Source organism: Chelonia mydas, chromosome 3, assembly GCF_015237465.2.
Source record: "Chelonia mydas isolate rCheMyd1 chromosome 3, rCheMyd1.pri.v2, whole genome shotgun sequence".
Lineage (NCBI taxonomy): Eukaryota > Metazoa > Chordata > Testudines > Cheloniidae > Chelonia > Chelonia mydas.
Window position 1 is genome coordinate 100,709,572 of NC_057851.1, and position 12,818 is coordinate 100,722,389.

The following is a 12,818-nucleotide window of genomic DNA, read 5'->3' on the forward strand; positions in this document are numbered from 1 at the left end:
TAATCCATTTGACATCCAAAGTTAGTGCACTTCTGGAAGTTGCTCAGAGACTATGGTGATGTGGGTGGTATAAGAACTCAGTACCTAGAATACAACCTAGTTCTAACTAGTTCAAGATCTTAAAGGGTTTATCTGAGAAAAACTCAAAGTCATTTCCCTTTGAATAAAGCTCTTCATATAAGACACTTACTGTGCTCTACAATCCTAAAATAAAATTAGCATGGAAGCACATTCAATCTTTAAGAGAATCATTTAAAATTTTAAAAAATTACTAAATTCTAAATCTAAGGATTCTGAGTTTAAGAACAGTAGTGCACCCTCCCTCATCTGGCAATAAGCTCCCAAGCAACGAAGGAAAGTGAAGCTGTCTATAATTATGACAGCAGATGATACCTAAGGAAGCTGAGATATCCAACAATTGCCAGCTTTAAAGAGTGGCCAAGAACATAAGCAGAAATGAAATCCATTAAGAAGAAAGAGAGCAAAAGGTCAGTTCTTTCCAAGGTCAGCATAGGATTTCTGAATGAAAGCGTATACATAACACCCTCTGAAGCCACATTTGAAGTCCTCTGCAGATGCTTCAGGTTGTTGTTGTCATTGTTTCCCGCCCCCAGCCATCTTAACAGTCAGTGGCTTGGAGTAATCAGTCCTAGACATTACTTCACCTTTGAGCTAGAACTCTCCATTGATTCAAGTGACAGCATAATATGGCACAAGATTACTAACCGGGGTAAAAAAAAATGGCAAAGATGGAGAACTAGATTGCAAAAGGGGTTGGCAACAATGTGACTAATTTTTTATGTCCATGTGTGGAATGAATTTTGTTATGTGCACCAATATGGAGGTCATGTGTAGTGGGGGTGGGGCCAAGGGGTTCGGAGCATAGGAGAGGGCTCAGGGCTGGGGCAGAGGATTTTGGTGCAGGGGTTGAGGGCTCTGGCTGGGGGTGCGGGCTCTGAGGAGGGGCCAGGGATGAGAGGTTTGGGGGGGCAGGAGGGAGCTCTGGGCTGGGGCAGAGGATTTGGGTGTGGGGGTTGAGGGCTCTGGCTGGGGGTGCGGTTCTGGAGTGGGGCTGGGTATGAGGGATTTGGGGTGCAGGCTGCCATGGGGCTGCAGCAGGGAGAGAGAACTGCCCCCAGCCTTCTCTTGCCACAGCAGCCCAGGGCCGGGGAGAGTCTCTCCCTGGCCACAGGAGCTCCAGGGCCGGGGCCTAGGGTGACCAGGTGTCCGGTTTTGGACCAGAATGCCCAATCAAAAAGGGATCCTGGCGGCTCCAGTCAGCACTGCTGACCACGCTGTTGACTGTCCACTTGGGGGTGGTGCCACACCACACAGTGGGGCTGGCAGGCTCCGTGCTAGCTGCCGCGCAGCTCCCTGGTTGGGAAACAGCCGGCATGTATGGCTCCTAGCCTTAGGGGCAGCCAGGGGGATCCACGTGCTGCCCCACCCCCCTCCCACAGGTGCAGCTCCCATTGGCTGGGTCAGGGCAGGGGGGAAACTAGCATGAGCATGACTTACGAGCACTCAGCAGGCGGATGTTGAGGGGTCATGTGGCGTGCACATCTTCCGCTGTTGCCTGGCCCTCTTCTCCTCGCGCTCCTCGTGTGTCTGGGCTCGAGCTGTGGCACGTGCCCTGCAGCGAACCACAGTCTGTCTGTCGCCCCATCGCCGGCACCCAGGAGTTCGAGGCATGTGTATCCCCGTCTCCGAGTGTTGGGAATGGGGCTGTACTCCCATCCCCTCACTGCATCCCTCCCCATCCCAACCCGCCTGCATCCCTTCCCCCCGCCTCTGGGGTCTCAAGTTATTGGTCCAAATTCATCTCTGGTGTAAGCCTATGAAGTCAATGAGTGTTATTAACACAGAAATCTTAGTTAGAAGGAAGCCTGGAAGTAGTAATAGGGTCTGACTATAGGTTCAAAGGAATCACAGTTCAAGAACCAAAAGGGGTGTATGAAAACACAGGAATATTGCCAAAGCAAGCAAAAGGGATAGAACGAGATGCACTGTACTAAGTGAAGGTAAAACAGCCAACAGTAACTCTAGCATAAACAATAGGCACAGGTAATGCAGAGCAGAGAGAATATGAACTGAATGTTCACAGCAACAATTGAGGGAGACCTGAGCATTCATGTTAGGCTGAGTAAGGTGAACATCTCACATGTTTTCCTTACAAAGGAGAGCCAGGTATAAAAATGGTTTTGATGATAAACCCAATTTTACAGAGTGTCTCTTTCTTTGTTGTCAATAATTGTGTGCACACATCTCTAGGAATTGTAGTGCCAAGAGAATTTTCAAGTGCACAGAAATGGTTTATATTGACAAACTGGAACTAAGAGATTTAGGTTGCAAGAAGAGTTCTTTAAATCCAGGGAGCTAACTGGAGGAAGCTATTAAGTCTTCAACGCTGACTTGAAGAAACATCTGGATACTTAGTCCCTTTCTAAAAGCACAGTAAGTGGGGCCTGAGCAATGGTAGCAATAAAGGGACTGACATTACTCTGGTAAGCAGGTGGTCCAGAATAAAAACAGTCTGTTCAGCTGCAGCTCTTATGGAGATTAGAATAAAAAATTAATTCTCTCTCAGTGGGATGCATATCTCTGTCCATCCCTATGATAAGATTAGCCACTTAGCTAGAGATCAGCTACAATACATGAGTGATACCAGCACTGGAGTGGGGAGAGGAGAAGAGTGAGGAAAATGAGTTATATAAAAATGCATCCAGCAAGCTTACAGTTATAATCTTCACCCAAGACTGCACAGCATCAGTTCAGTGGAGGAACTTAGTGAATGACCCTAGGGAAAAAGAAAACACAGCTTTCTTGGTTATGGGGTAATTATATCATAGGTATTTGCTATGGTCTTTCTAGCTTCCCATTACGAGAGATAACACACTAACCATTCTCAGCCAGGTGGAAGACTTCTAGATTAACTTCCTCATGCTACTCCTCTTTTGTCTAAATGATAACTAAAACAGCCTGAGTGATCGAGGGTCCAAGCACTGGCCAAGAACATTGAACACTCAGCCACTGAGCCATCATGGATTTGAGGCCCTTTCAAATCAAGTAACAAAGAGTTTTAAAAGGACAAAGCTTTAACAAAGCTTTAAAGAGACAAAGTTTTAACTATGCATTGTGAATCTGATACAGTATTAATGCCATTGGTTTCTTAGGAAACCTCCCAGCAAGGGGTCTAGATTTGAAAAATTTCCCAAGGAGGGAAGAAAAAAGAAAAAGATTTTATAAAATTACCTTGTCCAGACATGAATTTCCTTCCCACATTGATAGACACAGCTCACACTGTAGTGTGTGAAAGAATGAAGGAGGAGGTAGTTTCAAAATTCCTAATCTGTTTAAATCTTTCTTTTGCTGAACTAATTAGAGCATATATCATGCCACACTATTTGTCATCAGGTAAAGCTACAGAAAAGAAATTTTGCTTCTACTGATTGAAGTGCAGAAAAAGCATATATGCACATAGTACTGTGAAAGTATTTTTGACCTCTTAAGCCTTTGGGTGAAATGGGACATAAAGAGTTGACCTCGTAACAAACTAATATCTAGCCTTCTGCAGGCCGTGTCCAAAGCAATTCAAAGAACAGCTTCTCACCTAACTTTCTTGCCCCTTCCTCCATGAGGATTCACTTTGGGCTATCTAGTTCCAGACAGCCAAATTTTCTAATTAAGTTACACCTTGGGTTATTATTATTACATATCATTTGTATTGTGGTAGTACCTAGGAGCTCTAGTCATGGACAAGGACCAGTGTGATTGGAGCTGTTCAAACAGAATAAAAAGATTGTCCCTCTCCCAATGAGAATGCAATCTAAGTATAAGACAAGAGACAACAGATGAATATAGACTGATGGGGGGAGTACAAGTAATAATGGAACAACATTGGTCAGTATGATAGGCAATAGTCTCAGCACAACAGTGGCCTAACTTATCAAGTTTTTTATAGGCATCACAGCAAAGGAAAGTTATTATTCTCTCAAGACTGGGTTGAGGAAACATTGTACAAGGCCCAAAATATTTAGTGTATGAATACGAAGTGATTAAATATACCATAAGACATAGCCATCAAAGTAGAATTTTTATAAACTAGTAATAAATGCCTTTTACTTTTACAGTGTTGTAGCCGTGTTGGTCCCAGGATATGAGAGAGACAAACTGTGTGAGGTAATATATTTTACTGGACCAACTTCTGTGGGTGAAAAAGACAAGACTTTGAGCTCCACAGACCTGAAGAAGAGCTCTGTGAAGCTCAAAAGCTTGTGTCTTTCACCAGCAGAAGTTAGTTCAATAAAAGATATTACGTCACCTACTTTGTCTCTCTCAAATTTTTATAGTGCTTTTCATCCAAGGACCTAAAAGTATTGTACAATCCTTTTTTAAAGCCTCGCTGTACTCCTGGTAGGTCAAGTACTTATTTTACAGACTGCTAAATATAAGTACAGTGAAACAGGGTTACCTTACTTAATTCCACTGATGGAGCTAAATTCTGTTCTCACGCCCTTATACATCATTGGTAAGGATTAGATTATGTCACAGAGGTCACTGAAGTAATGGATTCTGTGACTTCCACAGACCTCTGTGACATTTTCTGTCTTAGCCCCGTGGTGGTGGGGCTGGAGCTGTCAACTGTCAGTTGCCACAGGCAGCAGGGGCCCCCACAGCTCCAAGCTGCCAGCCCTGGAGCTCCAAGAGAGTGAGCAGCAGGGGCCCCACAGCTGTCTGCTGCTGCAGGCGGTGGGGAGACTTGTAAGTCCAAGTCCCCGCAGGTGAAGTACCCTGGAGCTCCGAGTCCCCTAGGGTGGCAGTTGCTGGACCCCTTCCCGCCCCCGTCTCCTGCCCCCCAGCAAGGCTCAGGCTCTCATTGACCCTCCCTTGCGCTTCAGGCATCCCCTGTCAGCCCTTCCCCCGTTATTTTTAGTAAAAGTCACAGACAGTTTGCAGATTTCAGTGGATTTTTGTTTATTGCCCACGACCTATCTGTGACAAAATCTTAACCTTAAGCACTGGGGTGGCACAGATAATCCAAAGACAGAATTTGGTTCACTGTGTTTATCCTGATAAATTAATGAAATCCTACCTACAAACAGAATAAAGGTTTGTTTGCTAATATAATACTTACAAGATCATGAATACCTTGTTAGAGCACATCAGGATTATAAGGTAAATTTGAGACATTTAAAATTTCTGCAGTTAGCGTCTCTCTTTTTGAGCTTATGGGATTCAGTCAGAGGATACTAAAGGACTTTGACAAATAGTAAAAATTCAGATAAAAATCCCACATAAAGCTAGTTTTAGACTTCCTTTTCAGGGTTTATTAGATTAACGTGAAGACAGACTGAAAAGACACTCTTCTTATTTCTCTCTCATGGTATGTTTTCCCCAGAGTCCAACCGAGAGGCCATCGGCTCAGCGGGAGTTATACCCTTGCTCGCACTTGCCAACTCCTATGATCCTAGAGTCCAACAAAATGCAGTTGGAGCTATTCTCAACCTCACACGATCAGGTACTTTCAGGTTAATGATCTATCTACAAATTGGCAAAAACAACTGCCCTGTAGCTAATGGAAACTGAGTGTGGGGACACGACAATAAATGGACGTGTTTTCAGTGTTAAAAAAACAAAACAACCTAGAAATGACCTAATTTTATGAGGGATAAGATGGGATAACTTTGGAATCCTGATAACATGTGTCATTTTCTTGGTAAATTGTATTCATGATGATGACCTTGGCTGAGTCTCTAAATTCAAAAAGCTTGGCCTCTGGCAGCTAATACAGACCCACCTGTTAATAGGTTGTAATTAGCAAGGCCTTGATTATCAACACAGTTGAATCTGAGTGCAATCTATTAAGTCACCACTCAGGAAACTGACAAAAATCAGTTGCTTAAAAGAAGTGACCATTCTAATAAAGGAGAACTGTACTCAGGACACTTCGGGGTACTTCGAGGTAATCTCTTAAAATGGAAGATTACTTGATAATGGTGAATCATGGTTTAGGTTTTATTGTGTATCCCAAACCTGGTGTTGCAGGGTATACATTAGGATAAACATTATGGGCCTGATCCTGTTTCATGGGATTATTCCCATGAACTTCAGTGGGAGCATGATTTGTCCCTCTATGTTAAAAGGCAATATTATTGTTCATTAATTCTCAAACAAAAACAACGGGAAAACATTATGTCAGAGGTCAAACCCATGCACCAAAATACTACTACTGTGGCTGATCTGTCCCCTTTAGATGAGGTACTGGGGGAGGGTGAGAACTTTGTCTGTTGACTGTTACAATTGCACATTTTCAAAATATTGTTTAAAAAGATGTTTTATATGAAATAGACAGAAATGGCTTATACCAGTAGGTCTGATCTTTGCTTAGCACTTCTAGCAATTTTAATCTTTAACTAAAAAAAAAAAAAAAAAAAAAGAGGAAAAGCCTGCTCAGGTGGCTTTCAGGTCATTATGGCTAAAACGATTTTCCACTGCTGTTCTGCACTAGCTCCCATACAGACTTTGTCTTATTTGGAGTGTTAATTGCAAGTTACTCTCATTGGGGTAAATCTGGATGAACCTAAATCACTCAGCACTGCCCAATGATGCCTTTTTCTCAGAAAGGGTTCAGAAAGGTTATGGTGCATCCATTTGATTGTGGGGGGGGGGGGGGGGGTGATCCTTGATCCTTGATCCTTCTGCTCCCTTTCACATACTAAAATTTGCCCCTTTTCTCACCTTGCAGAGCGGATCCAGCAAGTCCTGTGCAGGGAAGGAGCCCTCCCTGTCCTCATACTGATGTTAGAGTCTCCTGACTCAGAAGTACAGGTATAGTTAAAACAAGCCAGAATTTGTAAATAATAAAAGCAAATTATACAATCTAGGAGCAAGCATAACTATTAGAATTCAGGGTTCTGGGCGTAGAGGAAAGGAAGGAGAAATAAGGGACGCAAGGGGCTTTTGACTTTGTTTTGTTTTTACTTCAGTGAACCAATAAGTAATGGTGTCATAGTGAAATGCTGAATAGTTGTATAAACACTGCTTTGGGCATGCAACATAGGTCCAGCTATGATAGGAGAAAGCGAATATGAAAATACACACAAAGCTGTTGTGAAGATACAAGTCTTCTCTCTAGCAGAATCATAGATTTCATGCTTTCCTGTTATCCTTTTGCAACAGAAAAAGTTAGTGGGGGATCATTAATTATTGTGTTAATTATTAATTTTTTATTATTATATTACAGTGGCACTTAAGAATGCCAGTCATGGACCAGGGCTCCATTGTGCTAGACACTATGTAAAAACTCAATTAGTTTATCATCTAAGTATAACACAAGAGACAATAGGGTGGTACAACAGACAGGGGGAGCACAAGAAAACAATGAGACCATACAGGTCAGTAAGATAACCAAAGGTATCAGAATACCAGCTGCCTGTCAGTTGTCAGTTTTTTTTGTAGGTATCAGCTATACCTTTGAGGACATACATCAGACCAGTTACAGTTAAGCCTGGCTCTCTTTACTTGTACCTCCGTATTTTTATTTTGCCTTTTAAAGTTTTCCAATATTTTAGATGTGTAATTTTAAAAAAAATATTCTTGTAGTTGGTTGAGTGTATGGAATGCATAGCGCACAATGGGGGGTTGCCCTACCTGCACACAATGGGTGATGTGTATGAGCATCTCATGATTATGCACACCTATGAAGAGAGCTTTGTATTAAAATAATCTGGAGAAAGCCAACAACCAGAATCATGGACATTAAAGATGGACCTGTTAGAATCAGGGACCTGTTACATCATCCAGTCTGTCTCCTGGTCTCTTACATATTTTTTTTTTAGTATTTCATCCAGTCCTGTTCTAGATATCCCAAGAGTTGGGACCTCTACAACTACTTTCCACAAACATCCAGATTCACAGGTTTTTCCTGATACGCATCTTAATTATTCCCTTTCTCTATTTTATCCCATTACTCCAAATTATATCTTCCTGTATCTCACTAAATAAGCCTTGGTGATTACACCATTCCAATATCTGCAAATGGTTATATACCATCCTCTGTAGTGCATACTGGGAGAGAGTCTCCCTTCTGACTGATCTATGCTTGATGTAGGAAAGGATGTAGGGTAGGAGGAGAGGGGCCAAGGTAAATTCAAGCCACACTTGTATGGCCCATTGTCAGGGCCCATTTGTATTATTTTTTGTCCTCCTTGGCATCTGCTTATTTCAGTAACGTGTCTCTTACTCCTTCCTAAATTAGACAGACCAATGTTTATCGTTATCTATGCCTACACTAGGAACTGGAACTATCACAGACAATTTTCTTCTATACTAAGTCTCCTTGGACAGGAAACGAAAATAGTTCAAGTAGTAATATAGCTCCAGAAACATGGTTTTCAGTACAGTTTCAGAATTCTACTTTGAGCAATGGTGCAATTTCCTGGTGTGTACAAGGACTTGAGTTTAAGATCCTGCACATTGTTTTCAGTCCACAAGCCAATTTGAATTAATATTGTGTGAGTTGCTATTTCAATATCTTACTAAAATCTAAACATATTACATCTAAGGCATGCATCCTTCATCCACTTATTAGTAATTCTATCAAATTAGCTCCTACCAGTGCTAAAAATAAAAATGTAGCAGGACAAATGATAGCACTTGGTTTAATTTGCTAGCATATGGAAGCCCTCTTGGAGAAAGGGAGGCCAGCCATGGTATTCCTTGAAGGGATTTTGCTCATAACTGATGCTGTACTCATTTGCCAGTCATTTTGCTTTGGCAATGTATTCTCAACATCAGGAGGCTTGAACAGAAGGGCGGCAGTCAATATAAACCAGTGCCTTCCACAAGCTTCTGTCTTCCAGTCATGGAATGTCAGTTCAGACCTTCTGATCACATAATTGGTCCCAGTTATTGGGAAATACAGTCTGAGCATTAATACCCCATCTCCCCAATGTCACGGGTCAGGAATCTGTTTTGGAGCATCAAAGGTTGGATACAGTGAGGTTGCCCTTCTGTAACCCCCTCAGCAGTATTACTGCCCTTAAATTTCCTTACGCTCAGCGAGGTATTTGAAAGACAAGATGGAGCCCTTTTAAGACCCAAACATTATGGTGGAAGATTTTTTTCCTGATCACGAAATGGAAACAACCAACAAAAGAAGCGAAAGAAAAAAAAACAACCCACAACAGGTTGCTCTGCCAACATGCGTTAATTTCTCCTGGGAGAGAATTTCTCTGCACCTCCCTTTTTACATTATACAAACAGTTTGGGCCACATTTATCCCTTCTACAACTCTTTAGAGGCTGTACAAATTACACGAGAGATTAATCTGGTCCATTGACACTAGTGACAGACAAAATATTTTTGCCATTCCTTCAGGGAGAGCATCTATGATAAACTCACTTTGGGGCAGTAGAACATACTGCATCATTTGGCTTGAATATGGTTATTTTTTGCTTTGCTGAATGTGGCTGTACCTGTCTAGTCAGTCAGTGCAAGATGACTGCCTTCAGTAATGGCATTGATGCCTTTGGCAGGGGGTGGGAGGAATGCTTTTCTCCTGGGTGTGATCCTACTGATCTCTCTTGACATGTCAGCACAATCATTCAAAGCTAATAAAACAAAACAAGTGAGTATCTTCAAAGAGGAATGCAGGCTGGTATAGCCTCGCCCCATGAACAGTTCTATCGAATGTAGAATGCATGATTCCTGGAATTTTCCAGATGCCTGCCAAAAACAGTCTCATATGGGGGTGAGGCAAACTTTTATATGTTGCAACAAAGCTCCGAGACATGCCTCTTCCAAGCTCTTCATCCCTGTTCTTTATGTCTACTTAACATAGGTACTACTAGCATCTCAAACTCTAATTTCTCATATAAGTAATTGCTAATGTCTTTAGTCTCAGATGAATATTTCTGCAAGGAAGCATAGCGTACATGTTAAAGCAAAGAACTGGGAGTTAGGAGGTTTCGGCTCTATTCCTAGCTTTGTTTGCAATGACTGTTGAGGGTCTTGTGTGGTGGATGCTATATAAATACGTTCCATCATGTCTAGCAGGAAACAAACTAACTAGCAGCTGCTCATGCTGCCATGGCCACTTTGCTAATTTTAGCACACTAGCTCAAGCAGAACTTGTGTGTCTGTCATTCTGGACTGGGAAGTGCCTGAACTACCCTTTTTGCAGAAATGACACCCCAAATGCTGAAATTTGCCAGTAGAAGGGGGGCCATTATGAGCCTATATTTGTGGGTTCTGACAAAATATTTCTTCCCTGTTTAAATCTAGATTATATCTTGTACCTTTATGGTCTTGCTTAGGGCTGTTAACTAGGCTCAGACACCAGGGGTGTGGCCAGAAAAAAAGTGCCCCGCTTAGAGTAAGCTGTAATAGAATGGACAGAGGAATTTTTGTCTCATGAATATCTGCCCCAAAGGACATTAAGCTCACTTTCTGATTTTCTGTACACTTCGTTTCTTAAAAACAAAGAGACGTGTGTCCTGCACATGGAATTAGAAGCCACGAGCTTTTGCATTCTTATCCCAGCACTGCCACCAACTTCCCTTGTGGCTTTGGGCACATCACAATCTCAGTCTCAGTTTCTCTCCATTCCCCCAGTCAGCCAGATGTGAGTATTAATACCTACCTACCTACCTCAGAAAGGTGTTTTGGGGTTTAATCAATGTTTGTAAAACACCTTGAAGTTGAAAAGTACACACTTTTGTCAAATAAAAATCTAAGCCTTTCTCCTGTTGATTTTCACTGTATTGAACAAACACTGTCACAGTGACATCTTCTCTCCACCCCCATCTCTGTTCTCGTCAGTATTATAGTTGTGCTGCTCTAAGCAATGTGGCAGCCAACTCTCAGCACCATGAAGCCATGTTGCGAGTTGGGGACAGATTCCTTCTGCGGACACTCATTTCTCTCCTGTCTTCATCTGTGGACAAGGTAAAGTGAAAAAGATATGGGAGGGAGGTGTGTTATTGTACACCAGATTTGCTGATCATTTTCCTGAGGTTTCTTTAATTCTGTGTGTTACACTCAGCATGAAGAAGCTATGATGCAACTAGATTGCTTTACATTGTAATTAGGGAGCCCCAGGCAAACGCAGGGGAGGCTTTGAAACTGCACTTTACTACTGTAGATCCCATAGCATGCAACTGAGGCACTTTACTAGATGTGAGAATTTTATCACATTTCCGGCAAAGTTACAATTATTGATAGCACTTTGCTTTGAAGATGGAAACAAAGAGTCGGGCCTGAGCTGCAGAGTTCAGATCTGGAGCCAGGTGTTCCCAAACTTCAGGAGTGTTCACCTTCAGAGATTTGGTTTTGCTCATTATAAGAGTTACAGGCTGTCACAGACCATAGTCAGCACTCCTTCCTGGACACGCACTAGGACTTCTGGGAGAGGAATCCAAGCCTCTGCCACTCTGGGTCCCCAGAGTGTTTCAAGGTTCTAGGCTGGCAATTCTCAGGATTTATAAAATACATCCATAGGACACTGAAAGTTAGCAGAAGGCATATAAGGGACATAAGACAATAGCTCTAAGTCAGCCTTGCCTTTTATCTCATCTCACCTTTGACATTTATCCCAGTCCAGCTACCACAATGTTCATGTCGCTGATGATTACTTGGAAACATCTTACTTTCTTATACCAGAAGAATATTGATTTATTTCAGTGGAATACAGAGAAAAAGCAAAGCGAATAAATTCAGTGCATTCATATCTATATATCTAGGTGCTGGGATTGGGGGAGGGGAGTGCTGCCACACCCCCTGACTTTAAGTTGTTTCCATCATATAAAGGGTTTGCACTTTGCTTCAATGGTTCTCAGCGCCTGCACTATACAAATTGTTCCATCACCCCGTCTGTTTAGTTCATTTGACATTCCTGAGATAGATCAACACTGAGAATGTACTGTTAGATTCTGGACAGCATGTGGAAATCCACTGGACGCTAACCTGGTCGACAGTAATGGGTACTGATCAACAGGTCTGTGTGGTGGGAAATGAAGCTGGTGTTAATTCATAACTGTATGTACTGGCCTTCAGCAACTGTTTTTGGAAAAGAAACCCCAGAATAAACACTTTGTAGACAGTGTTTATTGGTTTATTTTAGCCAACAGAATCAGTTACTGGAGTGCTCACTTTTTTCTTTTTATTGGTACAACCAGGTTTCAAGACAGGCATGTGTTTGTCTGAGGAACTTGGCCACAAGTGGTGAGTAATGTGTTTGGGAAAAACACTTTTCTTTTTTTCCATCTCCCTCCCTCCCTCTCTCTGGGAGAGGGAAGGAGGGTTGGGGGAATTCCTGCTTGTTAGGAACCCAGTTATGGATGCCCTACCTGGGTGAAGTACAGGGTAAAGGGAGCCCCCTCCCCTCCAGCACACCTGTCTAGGAGAAACCTATAGTTTGTGGGGTTGTGCTAGCTAAACCTGACTTCAGTGCTCACAGGCCCAGAGATGAAATATCTGGCCAAGGTGTGGATAGAGAGAGAAAGATCCCTGTGTAACTAGCAACAGATCAGTACCTTCAGCTTTTTCAAGTGTAGCAAGTCCCACAGCTAGTTATGCTCCTACCAGCACACACAAAGCATTGAGTCTGAATAAGGGCACGCATAGACTGGAGTACACATACCTGGGTCCCAGAGCAGTGTAGCCAAGGCAGTACATGCTTTGGCCCAGGCTGTACAAGCCTACCTGGAACCTGAGTAATTACTTGTGGGGCTAGGACTTGCTGAAGGACATCTTGCTGTGGCTTCACTTCTCTGATTCCCATGCTACCCGAGCTGCAATCACATTTTGTGATTGCAGTC

The 12,818-nt window shown here is 42.6% G+C and overlaps 1 protein-coding gene across 1 annotated transcript in view; it reads left to right on the top strand.

Moving 5' to 3' along the window:
- Nucleotides 1–12,818, top strand: part of LOC102935805 (vacuolar protein 8) — a 48,528-nt gene that overhangs the window by 15,235 nt on the left and 20,475 nt on the right. The window contains exons 5-8 of the mRNA XM_007058066.4: nt 5,399–5,518; nt 6,746–6,828; nt 10,822–10,947; nt 12,177–12,222. Of these exons, the coding sequence (XP_007058128.3) occupies nt 5,399–5,518; nt 6,746–6,828; nt 10,822–10,947; nt 12,177–12,222 (375 nt within the window). The remainder of the gene's footprint in view (nt 1–5,398; nt 5,519–6,745; nt 6,829–10,821; nt 10,948–12,176; nt 12,223–12,818) is intronic.